Source organism: Monodelphis domestica, chromosome 7 (assembly GCF_027887165.1).
Source record: "Monodelphis domestica isolate mMonDom1 chromosome 7, mMonDom1.pri, whole genome shotgun sequence".
NCBI lineage: Eukaryota > Metazoa > Chordata > Mammalia > Didelphimorphia > Didelphidae > Monodelphis > Monodelphis domestica.
Genome location: NC_077233.1, coordinates 23,813,143 through 23,840,807, shown reverse-complemented (window position 1 = coordinate 23,840,807; position 27,665 = coordinate 23,813,143). Strand labels below are relative to the sequence as shown.

The following is a 27,665-nucleotide window of genomic DNA, read 5'->3' as shown; positions in this document are numbered from 1 at the left end:
GCAGAATCTATTTGAATTCACCATCAATAATTAAATAGGCTTTGCTAAGATAAGTTTGGGTCATGGATAGTACTCTCTAAGCAGGACACTAAGTTGATAGTTTTGCATTCTGTTCTTCAGTAGAAAGTTAATGCACTGTCATTGTGATCACCAGATAAGCTACTGATGCCAATATCTTTTTGCTGAAATGCAATAAGCTAATTAATAAGTGATGCAAGTTGACAATGGGAGGTCAAAAGTATATTTTGGTATGGGAAGGATGGTAAGGGTGGGGCAGGGGAGGGACATTATAATGGAAAGAAAGTGGTTAGAGTTCAAAATGCATTGTGAATTCCTGTATATTGGAAATGTCAAAGAAAATGTGTGTTTCTCTGAATTGTGTCTCTCTCTACATGTATAAATGAACAGATGCAGATAGAGCTCAAAAACATGGCATGGATGAATTTATCTCTTCCAATCCCTGTAACTTTGACCACGCTTCCCTCTTTGAGATGGTGCAGCGCCTAACTTTGGACCACAGACTAAATGATTCCTATTCTTGCCTGGCAAGTATATTCTTTGGTCTACAGTGGTTTAAACATGAGCATCCTGAAAGAGAACTTTTTTTGTTACCACCCTAATCTTTTCTAGAAAACCCAGTGAAAGTAGAGGAGTTGCTGTAGGCATCACTATGCTCTGGGGACTAGGAGCTAAGTTCTAATTTCCTGTCCTTTCTGAAGTACAGAGCAAAGTATACACTTACAATCTGTTAATAAGATGTGGCTGCTTAATGTGATGATCAAGATGATCAAGAAGTGACTCCCTATTCTTTCTTCAGGAGTATTTTCAAAAGATAAATCGATCTTTGACCCACCTAACCAAAATTATACTTCCTTAAAAAATAGAAGAAAAAATAAAATTCTACAGAGATAGGCTATTGACAGGAACCAACTCAATTCCCTATCCTCCTTTCCTCTTTTCATAGGAAAGACAGTAGGACTCCTAAAAAGATAAAGTTTCTCACTGGCTTGTGATTAATTTAATAATACTACATTAAAGTCTTTTTTGACACTTACCTTCTGTCTTTGAATCAATACCAATAGTTCCAAGGCAGAAGAGTGGGAAAGGCTAGGCAATTGGGGTTGAGTTACTTGCCAAGGCCACATAGCTAAGAAGTATCTGAAACCAGATTTGAACACAGGACTTCCTGTCTCCAGATCTGGCTCTCTATCCACTGATAGACCTAGCCACCCCTATATTAAAGTCTTCAAGTTTAATCCCACACACACAAAAAAAAAATCACAAGGTAACCTGATAAATTAGTACATTCCTCCAAATGATGGATTCCATAAAGGTAAAAGTTCAAGAAAATAATCATTAGGACATAAGGCCTCAGGTAAACTGAATAAATTTGTTGAGGATATCTCAGCTTTTCTATGCAAACCTAAACATATGAAGTGTTATCTGTCCTGTGGCAGGATCAAAATTTACAGTCATTTTGTTAGAAATGAGGTAGCCATTATGTCCTTGGGTCTCTTTGGAAGATGTAATTTGGCATCCTGAGTTCCTCTTTTCCCTATGCATTATGATTGATGTAATAAGCTTTGACAAGACAAGGTCTATGTGTTTTTTACAAAACTTTACCACTTTTCCTAGAAGGTAGATATTACCAGTCCCATTTTATAGATAGGGAGAGGAAACCATAGTGTACAAATATTTCTTGCACCTAAACTTACTTCCAAAAGTATTTTACAGAAAAGAAAAAACTTGCATATTTTAAATCACTGCCTCTTCTAAGAGACCCTCAAATCCTCTAGAGGCAGTTATGACTTGTTTCTTAAGTCCCTGTTATTTAGATCTCTAAAACAAAAATGTTAAGTCAATAGGAAAAATAATTTAGGCATTGAGAGAAAAGGGAAGACTTGAGATATTGCAATAGGCTTGGACACTTCATATAAAGGAGTCACTGGTTATTTTACACTTAAAATAATTTTTACCAAAAGATTTGAACATAAAAGGGATTTTTAAAAAGTTTATTTTGTATATCAAAGCAATTTGACCCAGATTTATTTAACAAGATTATATGATGATATATATATATGTGTGTGTGTGTATATATAATTATAAATCACACTTGTACAACTTACAGCTGAGTTAATTTATGTCCTTCCATAGCTAACTTCTATTCTATGAAAACTGATTTTCCCCATATTTCTTTTCTAAACAGCTGAACTCATGCGAACAAAAATGCATCTTGACCTGTTATTTTGTTTGTTCATTTTCTTTTGTCCTGAAATTTCTTATTAAAAGAGGCTTTCACAGCATCTAAAAGTTGATCTGGAAAGGAAATGTGAAATCCCAGGTCCTTTTCTCTATTTGTATTTCTTCCTAAAAAGTGACAACACAAAACAGAGAATATACAATGAAAAAGCACATCTCCCCACCTGTGTACCTGGGTCTATGAATTTTCAAGAACAAAGTTTCAGGCAGTCGTAAAAATGAAAAGAATCTCATCTCCCTTCCTCTATATATTCCTTTCCTCATTATTATAATCTTTTCTTCCGTTGGTTTTGGAGTCCGACCAGCAGGGCTCCATAAATTTTTCTGTGTCTTCGACTGAGATCCTAATTGATATTTCTTCAACTCTTTTCAAAGCAGTTATTTTGGCATCTACAAAAGACTTGGTGTCATCTGAGTCGTAGAAAATATATTTTAATCTTTCACAGCAGTGTTGTTTCTAAGATTTAGCATTTGGGGTAGCAGATGGGGTGGCAAGGAAGTTGTCTATAGGGGCAGTGCTTTGCCTCAACCACTCTCCCGCCCGTTGCAATAACTTATAATTTCAAAAAGGAAAGATGCTCTCGTTTGATACCTCGGAGAGCTCCATTTCACCATTTGACTAGTACCCAGGTCCCTAATAAGAACTAATAGCACTGTCCATCAGGGTTGTCTACTCAGCTCTAGTTTTCCTCCACGTAGCTGAATTTTCTCTCCCAGGTAGCTGAATTTTCTCCTCTGGACAGTGTCCCTTTTTCAGTAACAAAGCAAGAGAATATTCCAAAGATGACCCCAAGAAGAAGCTAGGGTTAAAAACAAAACAAGCAACAACAACAACAAAATTCCTTCATGCTGTCACATAATCATCTAAAATAATTTAAATTAATTAACAAACTAATTCCTGGTTCAAAAATGGGAAGCCTGTCACCCACTCATTTGCTACAGTAGAGTTGGAGATTGGGTATATTTCTCTTCTCTATGTAGAGTTTGGATTGGTCAGGAGCCAAATGAGAACCTGATAATTGCCAATAATTAAAAATTTAAAAATACACAAACCAAGGCAAAAACAGCTCCTCTAGATTCGATTAAAAAGTCTATTGAAGAAATAGCAATAAAAATCTGTTATGCAACACTATTTGCATATTTATAGCATTACCTTCATTTTAAAATAAAAGGACTTCCTTCTAAAGTATGTTATAATAGTGATTGGCATGTAGTAGACTATAGCTCACATTTCCTAGCACTTGAAAATATATTTCCTTTTAACATTAGCCCAAGAATCTTTCTTCCCTACAGTGATGTTATACTAAGCAAAAGAGACAATATTATTAGGGTCTAGATTAAAGAAAAGATCACTTCTACTCTAAATCTCCCAGTGTATAATTAAGTCCTAGAACAGGAGACTAGTACACTATATCATTCCCCCACATCCCAGCTCCCTTTGCCATCCCTCCCCCCCCCCACCAACACCACCCAATTCAAATATCTCTCAAGAAAACAACTATATTTAAAAGAAAGTCTCTCCTTTATTCCTTAAACAGGGCTGGTTCAGTCCTGGCCAGGTATTTGTACTAGATGAGTACTGTGCACGAAATGGAGTCAGAGGCTGTCACAGACATCTCTGCTACCTCAGTGATCTCCTTGAACGAGCTGAAAATGGAGCCATGATCGACCCCACACTGCTTCACTACAGCTTTGCCTTCTGTGCATCTCACGTTCATGGGAACAGGTAAGAAGATGCTTGTGTGGGCTCTGGGTCAGTGTTCCACAGTGATAGCCTGTAATCATCCCTCAACCCCTGAAATCATCCCAGAATGATATGCTTGATTGGAATCATTTGACCACATTATATATGGTTGAAGGAACAAACAATCAGCTCTTAGGTATCCACATTGATGCTCGGGTGAAGCCATTGCCTGGATGAACCAAAACAAGTCAATACAAAAAGCATCTACATTTGAATTTAGAATGTGAGGTTTTTTTCATCTGCATTAATTCATTTTTTACTTTGATTTTGAAAAAGTTCATATGAAAGTGAGCCTATAATTCCTCAGCCCTCCCCTAACTGATGATAGCAAAGGGAATTGAGAGTTGATTAATCTACGTGTGGACAGACAAATGTCTGCATTTGTCATCCATCAGAGCCCTGCTTATCATTTTCTTCTTTGGTGTCGCCTGCTCAATATCTAGTGCCCTCCACATATGACAACATAACTCACTTCAGTAGCAGCTGTACGATCCACTCTAGGCTATATCCCATCATCGGTAGGATATATGAACTTGTGCACCATGCAATTCTGACGTTTGGCACTGAAGGACAACATGGAATGTTTATTGGAATAGTTACCCATAAAAAGTTGCCCTTTCCCATTGTTGCAGTGTCCCAGTCTTTTGTTTGAGTAAGAGAGAGTCACACTGGCCCCGGGCCCCAGAGGGCATCTTTGAAAAGTTCCACTTGATTTTTTTTACAAATATATGCACTCCAATGACTATCTGTTACAGCCTCTTGGACTGAAATCTTTTTTTTTTAAAGAAGTTGCATTATATACTCTGGGTTGTCACACTGTATTCTACATATGTTACTGAATAAGAAAGTGTTATAAAATAATGAAGTGTTTTTGTAAACTCCCTGGTAAACATCATCATGAATTATGATACACATTGTCTGGATTTCATATTGTAACACTGCCACTTGATTCACAGTTAGGTTTATACATCTTGTCATGGAAACAGTTTGGGATCTCTTATTTTCTTTTCAGTTCTGATTTTTCCTTATGCAAGTTTACATCTTTTTTTCTTATTATTTTCATTTGAATGTATTTGTTTGCATTTTTGTTTTCATGCTTTCTTTTTGTTCTTTCTCCTTTTACATATGTTTCTTGTTTTGTTTTGTTTTCTTCTTCTGTGGCTGGCCACATGCTGCATGCTGTCCCTTAAACCACCCCTTCCTCAAAGTCAACAAATGCATGGGTTACTTAGTGGGTTGCTTCCAAGTACAGACAATGAGGGGTGCAAAAGTCCCTCCCCTCCAGAATCGGATGCCAAGAGGGATTCCAAAAAGGAGTCTAAAAAAAGAAAAGATCCTAAACCCCAGTTGAGTCCTGACCCCAAAAGGTAAGGAGGAGCCGGGTGGTAACTTGTGCCTTGAAGTATATGGGCTATTCTTCCAATGCTTTCTGTTGCTGATATTGCAATTTCTTTGAAATTCTGTTTTAAGCTTTTTGAAGATGGACTGTTATTTCAATCCTAGCAAAGAAAAATAGCAATTCTACAGGATGGCAAAGAATGAGAATTAGAATTTGGAAGTACTATTTTTAGAATTGTTTATATTTAAGACTAATCGAACAATACTGAGACAGAAATATGAGTCATGTATTTTCTTCTCAAGGACATCAAGTTACCTGATACTTTCAAAGTTATTGACAATTAGTGATTCATCTTTGATTGTTCTAAAACCAGAGGCAAAAACACACACACACAAAGAAAATGTGCTTTCTTGAGAAAGATCCATATACTTATGGCACCCATGTAAATACTGAGCATAGCCATTCTCATTTCCATCTTATTTCTGAGTAATTTGGAGGGGACAAAGAGAAAACCCATATTTTATTTTTATTTTTAAAAAACTTGTAATAATAAATGAAAATGAATATTTAATAATATTCTGACCTCCGTTGTAAAATGAGGTAGGTAGGAGTAGGATATAGGTATGGAATAAGACAATATCTACAGTTACTTTTAGATCTAAAATCTAAGGAAACTATAATACTTCTGTGAGTTTCAAGGATGCTCTGTCCTGAATAAATTCACTTACCTCTGTTTATTGAGAATTTTTCCCATTGTAACTATGTCTACAGATTGTGATATCATCACCTCCCCAAAATATAACTAAATGAGGGACTTTTTTATCATTATGAAGGAATGTTCTGACCCTGAAACAAAAAGAATTTGTGTCCAATAGCAAACATATATGACACAAAAGCTACTTAGAATTTAAAAAGTTTCTTAACACACATTTATCCATTTTCATACTCAAGAAAAGCTTGCTTTTTATTTTTTTTGTTTAGTTATAGTTCTTGCTTTTTATTTTTAGTTTAGTTTTAATTCTATTAATTTGATTTTCTTATCAGTACCAGAAGTTACACAATCTATTTTAGGGAAGAAAAGCCCCAGAATCCAGGGACCCTGCTTTCTCCAGAATGAGGTTGGCTGTCAGTCAACAAGAAATGAAGGTCAAATCAAAACATAATTCTGTGTGGCTATCCATCTCCTGTACCCACAATAGACAGTGATGGAGCTGAGGTGGATTGTCTGTTTATATTTTGCTTGTGTAAGGTCAGACAGTGAGACAACAGTAGCTCGGAGTCAGTAAGAAAGTGCAGAGAGAATGTGATTCAGATGTTTCATAACCCTGAAGGTTAGGCCTGACAGAATGACAAGCCATCAGAGTGGCAGCTAACTAGCTGCTGTCCAGGGTCCTGCTTCTTGTATATACAGCCTGGGCAGATGAGCAGTGTTGGAGACAGTATGGGAATAAAACAGCTGCTGTTAAAAATACACCTCTAAGTTTGATCTGCCTTATTGACAATATTTCATGTAAAATTGTTTTAAAAATTAAGCAACTGTGAGTCTATTTTGGGGTTATCTGGATATTGTCAAGTGTTTGTAAATACACCAAATTTTCTGTCAAAAGACAGAGAGAAGGTTGGGAGCCCAATATGGCCCTTCTGAAACAAGTTGTAACCTGACATTGACATCAGGACAATCCTCACAGATTATATACACTACCTACATTAGAAAACCCTAATCGATCATTGCATACTCCATTCAGCTCACAGATTGAACAGTACTGAGACTTGATAGATTGACTATGGATCATACATATTAATCATTAAAATTCTACAGGGTAAATAATTATAGTTTAACTAAGCCCACAATCTGCTCAGGTTCTGATGATGTGGACATGCCCAATACAATGTATCCAGCAAGCATTTTCTTGAGCACCTATTAAATTCTAAGTACTGGAGGTACAACAGTAAAAATAGCCTTTACCATCAAGAACATGACATTCCTTTGGAGGAAAATAGGGAACAACTTGTCAACAAATAAGTATAGCAGAATAATTTCAAGGGGAGAAAAAGAATTCGTACAAGCAGTATCAAGAAAGAAGGTGGTCCATGAGCTAAGTATGAAAAGAAGCAAGAGGTTCTAAGAGGTTAAGAAAAGGAGAAAGTTCATTCTACACTTGACTGACACCCTATGCAAAAGCACATAGAAAAACTATACAAGTGAGTTCTGCAAAGAATAAGGATATAGTTTTCACTGGAATGAAGAGCAAATGGAGTAATAAGCCTGGAAAGCCAACCCTGGGGTCAGATTGTGAAGAGTTTAAAATGACAAGTAGATATTTGTGGTTTATACTAGAAACAATAGAGAACCATTTGCAGGAGTGTGGCATGGTCAAGTATGTCCTGTAGGTAGATTGTTTTGGAAGCTGTGGAAGATGAATTGGAAAAAGAGAAAAAGACTGAAATTTAGAAATTCAAGTAGTGTGCTAGTGCAACATTCTAGGTAAGCTTGAACTACACCAGGGTATAACTAGATTACCCAATGGGAAAATTTTGACAAATAGTATATGCATATGTATATTTGATAGTTCCATGCAGGCAGTAAGGAAGCCATTTCAGGAGCATTAATCCAAATTTGCTATTTTAGACATTTTGTTATGGAAATTTAATAAATCAACCTTGAACTGAATTCATGAAGGTCAATTACAAATTTACCATCATATCTCTCCACACCAAGTCATCAGCTCATGTTCTTCCTGTTGTTAAGGGATACCCTAGAATCATCAACTTGTGCACTTCATTTGGTAGAAACCTCCTAATTTGAGGAGGTGGCATGGTATGATAGAAAGATCCTCCAGAGAACCTAGATTTTTAACATTGGCTTTGTCACTTGCTATCTGTGTGCTCTTGGGAAAGTCACTTCTCCTTTATAGTCTCCAGTTTCTTTTTGTATGGAATGAGGGAGATTAGATTTAGTGAGCCCCTAATGACCTTTCCATCCATCTTATAAACTAGTATTTTATGATCCTATAATTCCTATAACTAGACCTGCCACAGTTAGAAATAATTCACATTCGGTTATCAGGAAGGGGGGAAAGGGTCCTAAAGATTAAGATACCCTCACCTGACACTAAAAAGTTGTTCAAGAGGAAAAAATTCTAAACAAACATCATTGAAGAATTATATCCAAATAAGATAAAAACATCTGGATAAAATGTGGACAAGTTATCCAGATGTTTAGTCTGTATTATTTCAGGTCTCAAGAGGTTTTGAAAGATAAAGTTAGGTGTAGATCAAACAACCCAATGACTAATTGAATTCTCTGCTTTTTTAAACTGGATTTACATGTATATATGTGTGCCATGTCAACACACTCAGTGTCCCAGGGCAAAGTTGAGGTCAGCATTGGTTGTCCTGAAGAGGTTCAATGGATAACCATCTTAGAATCAAATCCATTTTGATTCTGACTTTGTTAAAAGGAGGGGAAGGATGGACATGTATGTAGCTTGTTGCTTTTTGGCACTAGTTAAAGACAAGATTGCAACTCATTAGATTCCATAACTTTTAAACCAGCTCACAAGGTTGTATTCTTTAATTTTCATCGGTGTGTATTTGTATGTGTGTGAGTGTGTATGTGCATGTTTTCTAGTATTCTTTCTAGATGACATTTAAATTAGCGTCACTTTGGTCACTCTCCCACAGAGACAAGGTAATCAAACAGCTTTGATGAGCGTTTATTGCGTCAATGTTCTTTGGATCCAAATTATTATTGGGATTGAAAATTTTTTCTCATTTACATTATTATTTAACATTTCGTGAATGCCAGCACTGTGACACGCATATGGGCTGTGTGGAATAGCAGTACATTGTATCGGCAATTAACAGATCCATAATGCCAGCTGCCCTGATCCAACACGAGTTCCAGATATTAATGAGTCTATAAGCATATGGGGGAGGGCCAGGATCCTAAAAATTCTTGAAAAGATGTCCTAGGTTATCAAGTCTCCAGGAGGTAAGTATGGGGGTAAGATGCTGTCCTTGGAATGAAATTCAGTTGTTCTTATGTAAAAGAATTTAAGTAATGCAGTACGCTTCCAGTGTAGCCACTTGGAAGGAGAGCTTTCAGAGATGATGTTAACAAAGGATGGAAAGATACACGATGATAAAGGCTATATAAATTGCCCCCAACGGGGAACACCCCAAACTTTAACTAAGATGTGTCTTTCCTATACCAGAGTGACCCAAGTCTGGGTTCACCAGAATAGCAGACCATGCTTCACAGCCTCCTCAGATCCATGCTAACCATTGACAAGTTCTAGAGTATTAATGCCCTACATATTGGAGGCTCCTAAGAATGTGGAGCTGAATAGATTTGGAAAACAATACAGATTTCCTATACATATAACTTTTTAACAAGTGGCAAGGTTCATTTTCAACTTTGCAAATTGAGGCAGGATTCATTCAATTTACTGTGAGTGAGCAAGGGTCCAAAGAAGGATTCCTAAGTTTAACATGAAGGTGGAACTTTGTTTCAAGACTTTGTTAAATAAATGATTCACTAGCAATAACTTCCCTCCACAACTAGGATGACCTTTCTGGAGCATAAGGGTGGTTGGAAGAGTGATGCCTTTTGCTTCCCATGGAGAATGGAAAATATCCATCGAGCTGATATCTACCTCATTGGAGTCAATTTTCCCAGATGATAGAAACTCCATGACCGCAGGATGCCAGTATGCACATATTCAGGATTTCTTGTTGCATATAGGCAGAATTCAATATGGTTGGAGAAGGGATGTATATATATATATATATATATATATATATATATATATATATATATATACATATATATATATATATATATATATATATATATATAAAATCACAGTTCAGCGTCTATGTCCAAATGAACATTTATCCTATATAGGGTCTGAGAACTCCTAAAATTTGGGATTACCATAGATCAGGAGCTCCCAACATGGGTCACATAGACTGTGAGAAGTTAACTGATGCTGACAAAGGGCATGACAACATCTCATTGGAATTAATTAATTAATTAATTGGTGTCACCTCTTAGGTACATATGCATAGTGGAAAAAATGGAATTTGTGTCTTTTCATATTGAATAGGTAGCATTTCAATGTTTTTTTCTTGTTTGTACATGCATGGGAAAGTCTATAAAATCCAAAGAGACTAAAGCATGTTGGGAATCCCTTCCCTATAGTGCAGGCTCTCTGAGGGCAAGAAATATGACATTTGGGGTTTTGTATTGTCACTGCCTTACACAGTGTCCAGGATATAGGACAAGGTACCTAGTAAGTGATCAGTGGCCCTTGACTTGTAAATGCTTCACTAGAAAACCTGCTTTGTTACCTCCCAAGGCACCCCAGTTCATTTATGAACAATGTTGAATGGTAGGAAGTGTTTCCTGACATCTACCTAAATTTGTCTCATTGAAGCCTCTCCCTGTTGATTCTGTTTCTGTCCTTTTACACAGAACAAGGCTCAGTTCCCTCATTTATAAATTGAGGAGGATAATAACACTAATGCACAGAGTTGTTTTAAGGATCAAATGAGTGTATATATTTGTATGTATAAATATATAAATATACTACTTCATAAGCCTTAAAGTGCTATATTTGTGCTAACCATCATTATTCTTGTTGCTGTTATTAAATCCAATCCCTTTTCCACATGACAGTCTTTCACTTGCTTTTTATTCCCTTGAGTCTTCTTCCCTAGCAAAATGTCCCTAATTTTTATAGCTGATCCTCATATAGCATGGACTCAAAGCTTTTCACTTTCCTTCCTCTCCTCCTCCAGATGCTCTCCAGTTTATCGATGTGCTTTCAAAATTGAACATAATTCTTCATGTAAGATCTGATCAGGACCAAAAGATTATCATTCCCTTTCAAGGTGAGATAGAAGAGGTAGCCAGGTGGTACAATGGATAGAACTCTCAGCCTGGACTCAGAAAGATCTGAGTTCAAATCTGACATTATATGTTTATTAGTTATGTGACAAATCACTTGACTACTGTCTGCCACTGTTTCCTCATCCACAAAATGAAGCTAATAAAAATACCTACCTACTTCTAACATTTGTTGTGAGGATCAAATGAGAGAGTATCTGAAAAGCTCTTACTCATAGTATATACCTAATGAATGCTTGTTTTCTTACTTATTCCTGGAATTTATGTCTCCCTTACTGAAGCTCAAGATCACATTGGCTTTTTCTCTGCCATATCACATTGGACTCATTTTGAGGTTTCACCCCACTATAAAACTCTCCAACCTTTCACAAAGAAACTTCTGTCCACCTTTTTCATTTTGCACAACATCAACTTCTTAAACTCAAGAATTAGTTTTTATATGGTTTCTGTAAGAGATCTCACCCCTTCAGTGCTTTCCCCCTTTAGATTACCTTCCTATTAGATATATATGTATATATTGGATATTCACACATATGGGTATATGCATATACACAGCAGTTAAAAGAAACTGACAAAGGAGATGGAGAATATTTAGTAAATGAGTACAATATCCTATTGCAATCAATGAATCTGTTTCATTTCAAATGTACATATGAATAGTAAGCACTAGAATTTATATGTTTTCACATTGAAGAGGCAATACTTGAATGTGTTTCTTATTTGTATATGCAAATTCATTTGCACATAAAATATATGTATATATTTATATTTTATATATATTGAGTTATTTCTATGTTTTTTTTTCCCTAGAATATATCTTCCTTTAGGTCAGAGCTGATATCTTTTTTTGCCTTTCTTTCTCTCCCCAGGATTTAGTATAGTACCTGTGCCACAATATATGCTTAAGAAATATTTATTGACTTGGTTCCTGATTTATCCTTATTAAATTTATTCTCATTATATTTGCTCAGTTGTTCTAGCCTAACAATATCTTTTTGGATTCTTCCTCATTTGCAGTGTGTTAACTAACCCTTGCCAACTGCAAATTTGATAAGTATGCCATATATATCTTGGTCCAAGTCACTGGTAATATCAAAGATACAACCAAAGATCCCAAAGGTGCTCCTTTGGAAACCTCTTTCTAAGTTGACATGGAATCATTAATGACTGTTCTTTGGATCTTGATGTCTGGCTTTCCAATTATTTTTGAAGGTATCTAATTATACTGTTGCCTAGCCCTTATCTATTATTTCCACAGGAATGACATAAGTTACTTTATCAAATGCTTGGCTAAAACCTAAGTAAATTTTATTCATTGCATTTTCTTGATAAATCCTTTGAGAAATTCTTTGAAAAAAGAAACAAAGATCAGTCTGACATCACCTGTTCTTGATGAAGACATCCTGGTGCTAGGCAAATCACTGTTTCCTTTTCTAGATGTTCATTAAATATCTTTTAATCAATGCCAAGCTCACTGACCTATCAGTTGAAGATTTCTTTCTTATTCTTTCTTAAAAATCAGTACATGTTCCCTTTTCAAGTCAAAGAGACACCTCCTCCACTCTCCACTATCTCCATTGACAGTCCTTCAGGAAACAGTCACCAGTTCTTTGACTCCCAGACAATGTAGTTCATCTGGGCCAGGTAGCCTAAGCTCATCAAGGGCAGCTTATAGTTTATTTACTTGGGCTACATATCAACATATCAATGGATAAGTGTGCTATCTGTTTTGTGTTGTCCTTTCCAGTACAAAGATCATTTTCCTTGGTAGAGGAAAAAGGAGCAAAATGCAAATGGAACTTTCTCTCTTGACATTGTCACTATCTTATTCCTCAACACAGAGTAGTAGGAAGTGGTATTCTCCCTTTCTTGATATTGCTCCCTCATCAACATAGTTTCTAAAAAACATTCTTTTGTATTATTTGTAGTTTTCCTCAACAGCTTCAACTGGTTTTGAGCTTCATTGCACTCCACACTATTCTCAAAGTATGTTCCTATACTTTTGCAGTCATCATTTCACTTTCCTTATTACCATCATCTATCTATATATATATATATATATTTGAAATCCAAATTGGTTCATGTTGTGTATATGTATTGGCCTATTCATAGAACTCCCATTTTTTTTCTCCTTTTTGTAATCATTTCCCTCTGTTATTCAGAATTTTCTTCTTGGGTCATTCCCATCCTTCCTAAGCTAACTTTCCCTGTGGAAATAAAATATGTGGAATCATCCCTAACCTTCCTCTGAACACCTTGAAATCTACTCTCCTCTAATCTAGGATGTATACCAGGACATGCCCAGATTCCCTCTCATTTCCCTTAAGAAGCTCTAGTTTGGAGATAGTCATATTTCTTCAAATTTCCTGATCATTTTTTACCATGGCAACTAGCACTTCTTGATAGTTTCAAACAAATGTAAAATAGAATTTCTGCTTTGTGCTTCCTCCATCTTTTAAAAGGTAAAATTATCATTAAGTATCATCAAGGTGCTATTAACTCCTCTGCCTTTGCCAGAGACAAAGAGAGACAGAGACAGAAAAATATTCAGATAGAAAGCGAAGAGGAAGAGAGGGAGAAAGTGAGACATAAAGACAGAGGGGGGAGAGAAGAGAGATAGAAACAGAGGCAGGAAGAAAGAGAGTAAGAAGAACAGAGATGGAGAGAAATACAGAGAGAAAGTTACAGAAAGATATGGGGGGAGGGGAAGAGTAACAGATGAAGACAGAGAGATAGCTATAGCAAGAGATGAAGAGAAAGAGAAACATACAGAGAGAGACAAGGAGTGAAGGGAAGAGAGACAAAAAGATAAAGACAGAATGAGGCAGAGAAAGATGCAGGGGAAGAGAGAAAGGGAAAAAGAGAGAGAATAAGACAGACAGACAGACAGACAGACAGACAGACAGAGAGAATATAAGACAGATAGAGAAAGAGAGCTCCAACAGACATCTGGGTAATTTAAGTGTACTTTGACCATTGGGTCATGCCTCTGTTCAATACTTATCTGTTTCCTAAATTCCTCATCAGTTTTCCTTTGTTGAAGCAAAATGAGGCCATCTAAGTTTCTTGAAAAGGTGGGAAGTAGGGGAAGAGGGGGAAGCTGGGTAACTCAGTGGATTGAGAGCCAGGCCTAGAGACCGGAGATCCTAGGTTCAAATCTGGCCTCAGACACTTCCCAGCTGTGTGACCCTGGGCAAGTCACTTAACCCTCATTGCCTAGCCCTTACCACTCTTCTGCCTTGGAGCCAATACACAGTATTGATTCCAAGATGGAAGGTAAAGGTTTAAAAAAAAGAAAAGGTGGAAAGTGCCAAGTATAATACAAAATAAAAAGATGTAATGAGGTTTACAAGGAAACCACTTTGTTCAATGAGAACATCAAAAAGATGTTCTCTGGAAGAACACTCTGGAAGAATACTCTGGAAGAAGTAGCATTTAAGGTAGACTTTGAAGAATGAATAGAAGTTCATTCAATCATTCAATAATGTGCCAGGCACTGCATTTGACATTAGAGATACAAAGACAAAACTGAAATAGTCTCTACCCTGTACAGAGTTTATAGTTCATCCAGGAGACGAGGATATCTAATAGATGCCAAAAGTCTTAGTCAAGTTTTAAGTTTTAATAACTTTAAAACTACAAATGCTACAAACTTATAAAAAACAACAATTAAAAGGCTAATTGCTAGTTTTTTTAATTAATGATTTTATCAGAATTCGAAATAACTACCATTTTGTGCTATTTCTCTCACTAGGTAACTTTCTGAAACTTTTATCAGCCGCTGCTCAGTGACTGAAAAAAAAATCCAAGTGTTGTCCTAGACTTAGAAATATCCAAAAATGGTATATGCTACAGAATCATTCTACATATGATAGATAAAGTAGGATTTATTGATTAAGAAAATGATATTGTTAGACCCACTCTTTATGGGGGAAAAGGCACTCAGTAGATGGGTTGAAATAGAGAAAGATTTCAGACAAGGATATCAGTGAGATGGAAATGGCAAACCACTCCAGTATCTTTGCCAAGAAAACTTCAAAAGGGGTCATGAAGAGTTGGAAACAACCCAATAATAACAACCAAGTAGGAAGCTATTGCAGTAGTTCACGTGAGAAGAGATAAGGGACTGTATTAGGGTGCTGATTGTGTGAGTAGAGAGAAGAGAAGAGACTAATACCTGAGATGTTTGGAGATTGAAATGAGTGGCAGAGTTGGCTTTGAAATAAGGAAGATATCTGCCAACATTTACTGTGTGGCCAAGTCACTTAAGCTCTCTGCACCATAATTTCTCCATATGTAAAAAGTGGGGATTAGATGTGATGACCTCTACTTCCCCTTCCAATTCTATATCTATGATCCATTAAGATCCAGAGCTCTTTGGATGTACAAGGTAAAAGAAAGCAATCATTTGGGTGGTAAAGCCATATGGATGGCCTTAACATTGCCAGTAACAGAAAAGTCTGGGAAAGGGAAAAGCTTGAGAGGAAAGACGAGGAGTTCTTTTGAACATGTTGAGTTGAAGATGCCTATAGCAATGCCAGTTTTAAAATTCCAACAGGCTACTGGTGATCTAAGAATAGAGTTCATGGGAGACATTAAAGTAGGGTAGGGAAAGGGAGACCATTGTAGGGGCAGAGGACAGTGTGAATCATGGCAAAAAGTGAGGAACGTGCTAGTGTTGTTGTCAGAAGGCAGAAAGCAATCTGGTTTAGCTTGAACAGAGTATTGGAATCCTTGTTTCTATATCTCAGCGTATGGAGTTCTTAAGTATTGATTGACAAGAATATTGGATCCATTCAGTCATTCGAAAAGTTTTTAGTAAGTCCCTACTATGTGCCAGGCACTGTACAAGACATTTCAGCATGCAAAGACAGAAATGGGACAATCCTAGATCTCAAAGAGCTGACTTTCTCAGTGGCAGGGGGAGGGTTGGGAGGAATATAGAACATGAATCACAAGAGCCTGATGAAGGCTAAGGAAAACACCAAGAAGAAAAATTCATTTTTCTGTCACTCTGGAGTATCACTAAACTTCTTTTCTCAGAGTAATCCTATGTGGTACATGTAGTCCAAATTTGATTATCAACATTTTACCGTTGAGGAAACAAGCCTGAAATAGTTAAGGAATTACTATGGTCACACAGTTAAGTGTCTGAGGCAGAATTTGAACCTAGGTCTTCTGACTTCAGGTCCAACATAGCAATCCTCTTTCTAGTAGGCCACCCTATGCCCTGGAGAAACAAAGGGATTGACCTCAACAGCGAGATGGTATGTTTATCAAGCCATGCAAACTCTATAATCATGCTTTATGTGATACTCTCTAGGAAAAAGCACTTTGATATATTGGTTTTAGCAGCCTGTCCAAGCCCCAGGGCACTGGGGCATAATTAAAAAAGGGCAGGAGGTGGGGGAGGGAGGTGGGCCTTTCAGGAGGAAGCTGTGGCCAAGGATCCTGGGTTGTAATTATAATTTATAATTAATCTAAACATTTGTACAAGCTATCTAAATGAGGTAAAGAAAATGTGCCTCCAGAAAAGAAAAAATTTCTATTTCTATGATCACTTAGAATTATATTTAGTCCTTCTTTAAAACACAAAAGAAGGAAAGAGTGGAGAGGAGAAGAGAGAAGAAGAGAGGAGAAGAGAGGAGAGGACAGGACAGGAAAGGACAGGAGAGGACAGGAGAGGACAGGAGAGGACAGAAGAGGAGAGGGGAGGAGAAGAGAGGAGAGGACAGGACAGGACAGGACAGGACAGGACAGGACAGGACAGGACAGGAGAGGACAGGAGAGGAGAGGAGAGGAGAAGACAGGAGAGGAGAGGAGAGGAGAGGAGAGGAGAGGAGAGGAGAGGAGAGGAGAGGAGAGGAGAGGAGAGGAGAGGAGAGGAGAGGAGAGGGAGAGGAGAGGAGAGGAGAGGAGAGGAGAGGAGAGGAGAGGAGAGGAGAGGAGAGGAGAGGAGAGGAGAGGAGAGGAGAGGAGAGGAGAGGAGAGGACAGGAGAGGACAGGAGAGGAGAGGAGAGGAGAGGAGAGGAGGGGAGGGGAGGGAAGAGGAGAGGAGAGGAGAGGAGAGGAGAGGAGAGGAGAGGAGAGGAGAGGAGAGGAGAGGAGAGGAGAGGAGAGGAGAGGAGAGGAGAGGAGAGGAGAGGAGAGGAGAGGAGAGGAGAGGAGAGGAGAGGAGAGGAGAGGAGAGGAGAGGAGAGGAGAGGAGAGGAGAGGGAGAGGGAGAGGAGAGGAGAGGACAGGAGAGGACAGGAGAGGACAGGAGAGGAGAGGAGAGGACAGGAGAGGGCAGGAGAGGACAGGAGAGGAGAGGAGATGGGATGTCAGGTTTGGATTCGGTTTCAACAGAATCACTCTAAAATATTTGCAGTGAATGACTTACAATAGAAGTTTGGGAGGATTTCAGCTCTTTGCTCTGGAGCACATGGGTGTTTCTTTTTTAAAAATCAGGGATTAGGAAAAGGCATTTGCTGTAAATGTGCTACTCAGGGCATGTCCAAGTGTCAGTGACTGTCTTAATTAGGTCCCCCCTGCCCTTTAAATCATAAGCTCTTCATTTCTGTGGTGAGAATGATATGGATGCACATAAGGTTTGTTTCCATTCTTGTTCTGAGGTTATTTATGTTTACCTATAATGGTGCTTGCACAAATACAATCATTGGGAGCGAAGAGGAGTGAGAAAGAGAAGAAAAGAAGGGGAAAAGGAAAGAAGGAATGATATGGACAGAAGGAAAGGGAAAGGAAGTAGAGATGGAAGGAAGGAGGGAGGAGGAAGACAGAAGGAAGTGAAAGCAAGGAGGAAGAGGAAGGAGAAGGAGGAAGAGAGAAAGAAAGGAGGCAGAGATGAAAGAAGGGGGGGTGAGAAAGAGTGAGAGAACCAGGAAGAGGAAAGAGGAAGAGATGGGAAGAAGGAAATGGGCAAAGGAGAAGGGCAAGAGAAGGGAGGAAAAGATAATGAAAAGCACTGAAGGAAAATGGGAGAATAAAGACTGAAAGGTAGAAGGAAAGATGGATAGAAACACAGAAGGAAAGAGTAGAGAGATGGAAAGTAAAGAGGAGAAAAAAGATAAAGAAAGAGCATGGAAGGAAAAAAGAAGGGATAGATGTATGAAGGAGGAGAAAGAGGAATAAAAGAGGCAGAGAAATGAAAGGAGAAAAGGAAGAGAAGGGAGGAGAGTGCAAGAAAGTATAACTCTATGATCTATATTCAGAAAAGTAACATGGAGTAGTAACTAGCATGTTAGACTTGAGTAAGGAAAACTGGGCTCAAATTCCACCTCTGTCTCTCACTAGCTGAGTGAACTTAGAGAAATTACTTAAGCCCTCTGAGACTCTGAATACTCATCTGTAAAATGGGGGTAACAGTAATTCTCATAGTACCTACTTGTGAGGACCAAATGAGAAGGTCTATATTAAGCACCTCAACTCTCTGACTGAATATGATCTCCTACTTTAAAGACAGTGAGGTACTTAGAGAGGTGGAGATCCTCTTGCCTTTACTTTGTGTATTCTGTCCTCTTTGTACTGTAGTCAGGCAACAATCCCAATAACCTACATTTATAAGGTGCTTTCAAATTTACTTTCATCCCCAAAACCTATAAGGCAAGTAATGTATGTTACCAATCCCCATATTATAGATGAAGAACCAGAAAACACAATACCAAAAAAAAGCAAGCAGTTCTAGGTCTGTAATTAATTGAGTGGCCTGGCCTTCTTTTAAGGGCATCCTAGAATCAAACCCAGAGTTCCTGCAACCGCTTTCTAGCTACTGCAGTGAACCACATTAACGAGGTCACAAAAGTTCCAAAGGAACCTTCCTGCCTCTTTTGTATCTTACCAGAATTACGGTTCTCTAGAGAGACAAATCTGACTGATGAACCCTAACGATCACACAAATTATATTTTATTGGCATCCATGACAAAAAAAGTATTGCATAATCTATTATACTGGTTATCAATAATTCTCTGAGCCATCTCTCCCATTTGGAGTAAAAAAAATTATGTAACATTTCATATTCAAAATCAAAGTTTCTAACTATATTGGATTAAAACAAGTGATCACCATTAATTAATGGTTCATAACATGCCAGTGATGGTAACTTTAATAACTCATGAGCTGTGTAGCTGGACTAAGGCCATTTAATTTAACCAAAAAAAAAAAGGAAAGGAAAGAAAACACACATTGGAAGTATGATTATTTGTGACACGGCTCAAGATGGGAGATTGTGAGGAGAGCGAAGATGACAGGACTGGCGCTAACCACCCTGACAAGGTCTTGAAAAGCAGCAGACATGACATCCTTCTGATCATGCTGCCAAAAATGTCAGCTCCGTGAAGGACAGTGAGAAAATGGTTTGCCGAAAATCTGAAAGGTGAATTCTAGAGATGCTCCTCGTGTCAAATGTAATCTAATCTGCCATGGCCAGAGAGATGAGGGCTTGGCACTGGGGATGGGTCACAGTTGACAGACTCTTACAGTCATCTGAGCCACTCCAAAAGTGGCTCGAGTTGACCTAGAGATTGTTTGAAGTTCTGCCTGATCACTGATACTCGAGAGGGAATGGTTGCTCTCTAGTGAGCACTCAAGGAGAATGAGTGAAATATTTTCAAGGTTGGTTGATTTAAATAAATGAAAGGCTGGTTTTTTTGTGTCTGTAAAGACAAGGGAGTTGGAATGATACTGTGTTAAGAGCAATTTTCTAAGCTGAGGTGGATTCCAAAGAGATTATTTGGCATAATGGATGGAGAGCCAAATCACGAAGTGGAAGGAAAAGGAACAAGCAGCAATTAAGCACCTACTATGGACCAAGCACTGTACTAAACACTTTACAGATAGCTGGTTCTAGACCTCTCTGGACACACTGCCTATTTGACAGGAGGCAAGTCACTTAACCTATCCATGTCCTCAGGCAACAGGCAGATCTCATTGACTTTACATTTCAGAGTGGTTTTGTTTGTTGTCTAACCCAGTCCCACTCTTTGTGACCTCATGGACTTTGCCCATGGACATTTCTTGATAAATATACTGGTGTGGCTTGCCATTTTCTTCTCCAGTAAGTCCTCATTTCATAAATGGGGAACTGAGGCAAATGGGGTTAAGTGACTTGCCCAGGGTTCCACAACTAGTAAGTGTCTGAGGATAGATTTGAACTCAGATCTTCTCAACTTAGTACTTTATCCATTGTACCATCTAGTTGCCCAAAAGTAGACTCCTTACATTCTAATAGAGGAAGTTGTTGTTCAGTCCCATCCAACTCTTCATGATCTTATGGAGAGTAGCATGCCAATACTATCCATAGAGATTTCTTGGCAGAGAAATTAGAGTGGTTTGACACTTCCTTCTCTTATGGATTAAGGCAAACTGTAGTTAAATGACTTGCCCAGGTGCCAAGTCACTTAGGGGGGTTTCCATGAATGTTTCCATCCTTCCTGGGGGCTGCTTTGTAGTCCCCGGTTTCCATGTGTGACTGTGTCAAATAACGTGGTCTTTGATGGCTCCCTGCACCCAGGGTCACACAGCTAGTAAGTGTCTGATGCCAGACTTGAACTCAGGGTTTGAGGTTTTTTTTTCCCTTCTATACTTAAAGTTTATTTCCTCATAATTATAGCAAGTTTGGAAACAAAAGAGCATTAAGCCCACCTGAACAGACTTTTAAAAGCCAATTAAGTCCAGGCTTAGTGTTCTGTCCACTGAGCAGTTACCAATTTGTATTTCTGGAGGGACTTTCTTCCTTGAGGGCAAAGAATGCCATTTGCCTCTTTTTATGTCCAGGGTTTAGCACAGTGTCCAGTGCACAGTAGGCATTTAATCACTGTTTAGTCTGACAAACTGAAGCTTCCTGACATGAAATCATGGGCCCCATCCTCCCTCTCCCCCAAAAAAATCTCATCCTGGAATTCTCTGTGGATAGATGCCCAGAGTTCATGTCTGTCTACAGAATAGTCCCAATATGCTAAGAAAAAATATAAAACAGGGCATCATAGTGGTCATTTAGGAGATCCTCAATCTTTGCATAACAACCAGGTTCACCCTACCAAGACAACAGAAACAGACCAACCATACAGGTAGCTGCTGTCTCTGACTAGATCTAAGAACTGGAAGGGACCTTAATGGACCATTGTCTAGACCTCATTTAAGTAAGCTAAGGTTCCAAGGGTAGCTAGATGGCACTATAGTGCATAAACTATCATGCCCGGAGTCAGGTTCATATCTGATCTCAGACACTAGCTGGATGACCCTGAACAAGTCACTTAACCCAGTTTGCCTTAGTTTCCTCATTTGCAAAATCAACTGGAGAAGGAAATAGCAAACTATTTCTTTGCCAAGAAAAACTCAAATGGGATCACAGAGTCAGACAGGACTGAAAAGACTGAATAACAACAATAAAGCCTCGTAGCTAGGCAGTGGCAGTGACAGGATTCAAACAAAGTTCTCTGGCTTCAAATTCTGACCTCTTGCCACATCATCCAATACAAACATCATGTAAAAAGAACTTTGAGAAACAGGAATCATAGGAATTAGTGCTAAATAGCATTCCAGGTGCCATCTAGTTCCACATCCCCTGCATTTGTTAGATGAGGAAACTGAGGTCCAGAGTGGGTAGTAATTTGCCAAATGTCACCCAAGTGGTAAGAGCAGCAGAGCCAGGAATCCTTCCTAATTCCTCGGATGCCAAGCATGACATGATTTCCACTCCATGGGGTTGCCTTTTAGGGAATGGATGATTATATAAATATCCTGCTTAACCTTACTGCCTCCCACTATCAGCCTGAGCTCTGTAAGTCACTCCTAACCAGGGAAGTGGGACTGAGTAGGGAATCAAGCATCTCCAGCATGTAAAAGAAGCCACCCACCAAATATTTTCTTCCTCTCAAAAATCATTTTTTCTGCAATCAGGGAATTAGATGCCAGTAAAGCATGTAAGAAAGCATTTAGCTCTTTGATTTCGTAGTGACAGTCATCTTCACCCACAATCCAGTTTGACCAACCAAGCCGCCTTTTTTCTGAAATTTAATTCAGCCAAAGTCGTTGTCTGAGAAACTTCAGGCTCTTTTCTGAATGTGGTTGTCGTTTGCATAAGAAGATAGTTGTCTTAACTCTAGAGAGATGCGAAACAAGCTCCCGAGTAAGTCAGCCATTTTCAATGATCCCCCCTCCGAGACGTGATCCCCCTGAACACCGTATGCTGCACCTCAAACTGAGGTTGACCAGCTTATTGGGTTTTTCACATTCTGATAACCATTTCAAGATAATAAATTTCCTTTGTAATTCTGTGTATTTTACTTTAAGAATGTAAAAGTACAAATACCATAATCGAACGTAATGGACTTCTCCATTAGGGGCGGTGTAATGTCCCTGAACAACTTTCAGGGATCCAGGAGAAAAAAAACACCATTCATAAGCAAAGGATAAACTATGGGAGTGGAAACACCGAGAAAAAGCAACTGCCTGAATACAGAGGTTGAGGGGACATGACAGAGGATAGACCTTAAATGAACACTCTAATGCAAATACTATCAACAAAGCAATGGGTTCAAATCAAGAAAACATCTAATGCCCAGTGGACTTACGCGTCGGCTATGGGGGGTGGGGGGGGAGGAAAAGAAAATGATCTATGTCTTTAACGAATAATGCTTGGAAATGATCAAATAAAATATATTTAAAAAAAAAAAAGTACAAATACCAGCAACATGGAAATGGATTCGAATCAAGAACACATGTGATACCCAGTGGAATCACGTGTCAGCTATGGGAGAGGTGGTGGGAGGGGGGAGGAAAAGAAAATGATCTTCGTCTCCAATGAATAATGTTTGGAAATGATCAAATAAAAAAAAAGAATGTAAAAGTATTATTCTGATAAAGGGTCCAGAGGTTTTACAAGACTGCCAAAGACCTCCATGACCCAAGAAAGCTCAAGAATTCCTGCTCTATGAGCTCACAAAATTCACCGTGGGTCTTTGTAACCCCCAGGGATTTCTATTCAGAGAAAAAGCTATCACCTATCAGTTGTGGCTAAAGATTTTTAGGCAACTACATGGCACAGTGAGCAGATGATAGAACACACTGGACCTGAAGTGAGGAAGCTCTAAGTTCAAAATCAGCCTCAGACTCTTCCTAATTGGGTGACCCAGTGCAGCTCATTTAATATCCATTTGCCTCAGTTTTCTAAATTCGAATGTGGGGATTATAATAGAACCTACTTCCCAGAGTTGCTGTGAGTACCAAATGAAAAAATACTTGTAAAGTGCTTAGAGTAGTATGGAACACAGTAGGTCCTATATACACACTAGCTATTTTTATTATTATGTTAGGTGATTTAAAAAAAAATCTTACCTTTTGTCTTTCTATCAATTCTGAAACAAAAGAGTGGCAAAAGCTAGGCAATCAGAATTTAATGATTTGCCCAGAGTTGCACAGCTAGGAAGTATCTGAGATTGAATTTGAACCCAGGTTCAAATTCCCAATTCCAGGTCTGTTTCTCCATCCCCTGGGCTACCTATCTGCCCCTAGGGACATTTTTCAAACTCAATATAATAAGTATTTACGGAGCAGTTGGACAAAAGAACAACAGATAAAAAGATAAGGGGGGGAACAAGTTCCTGCCTTCTAGGAGCATCCATTCTACCAGGGAAATGTAGCATGTACCTAAATAAATACATGCAAAATGTGTGCAAAGAAAATATAAAGTAATCACGGAAGAGAAGTCCTTAGCAACTGGGAGAGGGGGCAAGAATCATGATGGAGGTAGCCCCTGAGCTAATTAGTGAAGGAAGCTAAAGATTTTGCTAGGGAAAGATGAGAAGGGACCATTTTCCTGGACTTGATATACCCTGGGAAAAGTCAGAGAGAGAGAGAATGGACTTATCTACTGTACTGTGAATGGCAAGCACATAATTTGACTCAATAACACTCAGTTATTTTAAAGAAAGACAATTCTCGTCTTCATTTAGGGGGAGGAGAGACAGGGAGGATGTCTCATAAATTATTGCTAAACTGTTTAAACAACATCATTTTCTTTTTTTTTAGGAATAGGACTATATTTAAATAATAGGATAAAAGAAAGCCTGTTACATTATCTAATAATAAATGGAAACTATCACCTGGCAGATTCATTCATTAAGAATTACTTGAAATCATTTAGACCCCCCATCTGGAGGCTTCATGTTAAGCCCAAATTAAGTCTCATTGAAGCTTAACCATGCAGGAGTTCTTAACCTGGAATCTGTCACATTGTGGATTTAAAAAAAAATTGGATAACTGAATTTGAATATATATTTGAATAAGAATATAATTTGAATATAATTTGTAATCTTTGTGAATTTTATTTTATGCATTTAAAAAGCATTACCGCACTGCTGAAGGGACCTGAGCCACACACACACAAAAAGGCTAAGACTCCCCGAGCTGGAAGATGGGGTCACGCGTACAACTTCAGGCTGGGTTTCGAGCTCCATCGTTTTGAAATATTCATCACATCCTACTTTTATGTGGCTTCGTTTTGTATCCGAGGGGTTTCTTTTCCATTGGCTTATCACCTTCCAAAATGATCTGTAGCAAAATATGCTTCCTGTGGAAAATGCCGTATTTGGCTAGAATAACCCCTGCTTCTTCAAAAATCCCTCAGCGGAAGAAATCTTTATTTTGACCCTTTCAGCTGCTCCTTGTGACTGCCAGCATAAGGAAGGATTGCAAATTAGGGAAGCTGGATGGCTGCTTTCTTCTTTCACTGAGTTCCTAGGATCTCAGGCTTAGCGCTCGCTAAGTGCTGCTTTCTGATTAGCGACATGGAGGGTTTCTTTAATAATGAATGGATAATCTTATGCAGAAGACTAAGGGTCATTGTCTATTCCTCTCAATTTCCTGTGTTACTATTGCTCTCCTTTTTGAGGATGGAAGCATGACTCCAAATAAACCAATTTAAGCCTACCTTTTTTTTAATTAAATTACTGTCCCTTAAATTATAACTTGTATTTGTCAAGATTTTTTTCTGGCTCATTCCCCCTCTAGAAACTAAACACTTTAAGTGACGAATCACTTTTCCCCAAATCTTGTGTGTGTGTGTGTGTGTGTGTTTGTGCTTGCATGTGTGTGTGTGTGCCTGTGTTTACAAGCTGTGACTGCCTGTCTCGTCTTCTAAACAAAAGTCGGTTTGATGTCACAGCTGAAGAAGTTGTGGATTATGATGAAAATACTGAGAGAATGCAATTGAATGTGTCATGTGCATTTGGCCTTGGAAATTCAAGAGTTGTAAATGTAGATTCAGGGAGATTCCATGCTGGAAGGAGGAAAAGTAGCTATCATTATACCTTCGTTTCATGAATGAAATTGCTGATTTCTCCAAGAAATTTGGAGAGCTGGTACTTTTCTAGGCTCAGGCTGCAGTTCTGATGTTAAGACTTTTACCCGATTTCTTCTTCCAAAATTTGGAAGGGCTTTGGGGTTTGTTTGTTTGGGGACTTGGTAAAGGAGGTGGCTATTTTTTTAATTGGGCATTTTTTATTCTTTAAAAATGATTTTCTATTTAAAAGGGAGGCTGCCAATTAGCCTCTGACAAGAGATTCAATACAGACTTGTAGTCATTTACCAAGTCTTTTGTGTAGTCAGACTTATGCAGTCATCACGCTTTTCCCAACTCAGACTCAATGCTCAAAAAGTCCTGAAAAGAAAAAAAGACCATTTGTTTGGCCTTAAGATGATTCCATTTGCAAACTGGAAAATGGAGTCCTACTGGGAATTTTTTGGTAACCCGAACTATCTGCAAAACTGTTGGTTTCTAGGACAGATCATCCCATGGTCTGAGATGCTGAGCCCTTTACTCCATGTGTTACTCAGAAGATATTATATTGGCCTATAAATATGTGGATTCACCCACATAAATAGGAGGACTTTCACATGGAGTAATACTTAAAGAAAAGCATTTGCTTTCAATAAATGGAAAACTCTGAAGTCTTTTGTCTCTGTATCCTCAGCACCTAGCAGAGTCCCTGGCACATAGCTGGCATCCAAGGAACACTTGTTGATTTATTTATTGATTATTAAAATGTTGGAGATGATGGTTAAGGCTAAATTTATTGGTTTATGATATCTATTTTTACATTTGTGAAATAATATTTCATGGATGCTGTAGAAACCCACGAGCTGTTTTCCAGTGAATAGATGGAGGGAGGAAAGGAGGGAGGGAGGAAAAGAGGGACAGAAAATTAATTTGATCATCTGTAATTGCAGATTGAAAACTGAGCCTTTTTAAAAGCTGTTAGCACAGAGCTCGACATGAAGCCTGTCGCTTTGGTTTCTGTAATATGAGTGTGAATGTGTCACCAAGTAACCTGGAAGCACTGTGTCATCTGCCAACATCTGGACATGAATGGGAATTTCTCTCAGTGTAGGCATGAAAACTAGGCTCCAGTTGACAAAAGAGTGATTTTGACAAATACTGGAACTGAGGAACATCATCTAGACCCCATCGATGGCCATGTGCTTTTCTTTAAGGCAAGGCTGGTCATTTTAGGAAGCTCTGCCCTTTCTGAAGCGACGGGTTCTTCCTGCCATACACTTGACTTAACAGAGTCAGATTGGGAGTCTTGAATTGTTTGTTTCATAGCCTGCATTTGTTTGCTTTTTTCCCTCCAGGCCTGATGGAATAGGAACTGTGACAGTTGAGGAAAAAGAACGCTTTGAAGAAATCAAAGAGAGACTCCGAGTTCTTCTGGAAAATCAAATCACGCATTTTAGGTACAGCATTACAGTTGTGACTGAGTAGGACTAAAGGATTCTGTGATGCTCCCTGTGGGACCTTGGGCAAATCATGAAGCCTCAGTCTCTTTATCTGTAAAAGGGGAGGATGGGCCTTGCTGGTCTCTGAGGTCCCTTTGGTGCTCCTAAGATCCCATTAGGATGCAAGATACAAGAAGGGCCTCTTGATTAGAAATGGATTATTGGCTGGGCAAAGACAGTCATCCTCTAATGTTGGGAGCTATCACAGGGAAAGAAAGCAGAGATAAAAATGGAGCATTACAAACTCCAGACCTTATATTCCCAGATGGCCAATAGGTTCATGCCTATAGAATGTCCAACTTTTATATCCTACAGTCTACCTCCATTCAGATGTCATTCTTGTTGATGTTGTTATTCAGTCAATTCAGGTGTGTCTGACTTTGTGACCCCATTTGGGATTTTCTTGGCAAAGATACTGGAATGATTTGCCACTTCCTTCTCCAGCTCATTTTACCAGTGAGGAAACTGAGGCCAATAGAGAGAAATGACTTGCCCAGGGTCACCCAAGCAAGTAAGTTCCTGAGGATGGATTTGAACTCAGGTCTTCCTGACTCTAGTCCCAGGGTTCTATTCACTGCACCACCTATCTCCTCTTAGTTCAATTATTCATTAACAAATTTTCATCTCACCCTC

At 38.6% G+C, this 27,665-nt stretch overlaps 1 protein-coding gene across 3 annotated transcripts in view; it reads left to right on the top strand.

Annotated features, from left to right (window-relative positions):
- CADPS (calcium dependent secretion activator) overlaps nucleotides 1-27,665 on the top strand; it is a 441,690-nt gene that overhangs the window by 389,668 nt on the left and 24,357 nt on the right. For all 3 annotated transcript variants that reach the window (XM_056804349.1, XM_056804348.1, XM_056804347.1), the window contains exons 12-14: nucleotides 409-545; nucleotides 3,798-3,985; nucleotides 26,889-26,990. In XM_056804349.1, coding sequence (XP_056660327.1) covers nucleotides 409-545; nucleotides 3,798-3,985; nucleotides 26,889-26,990 — 427 coding nt within the window. The remainder of the gene's footprint in view (nucleotides 1-408; nucleotides 546-3,797; nucleotides 3,986-26,888; nucleotides 26,991-27,665) is intronic.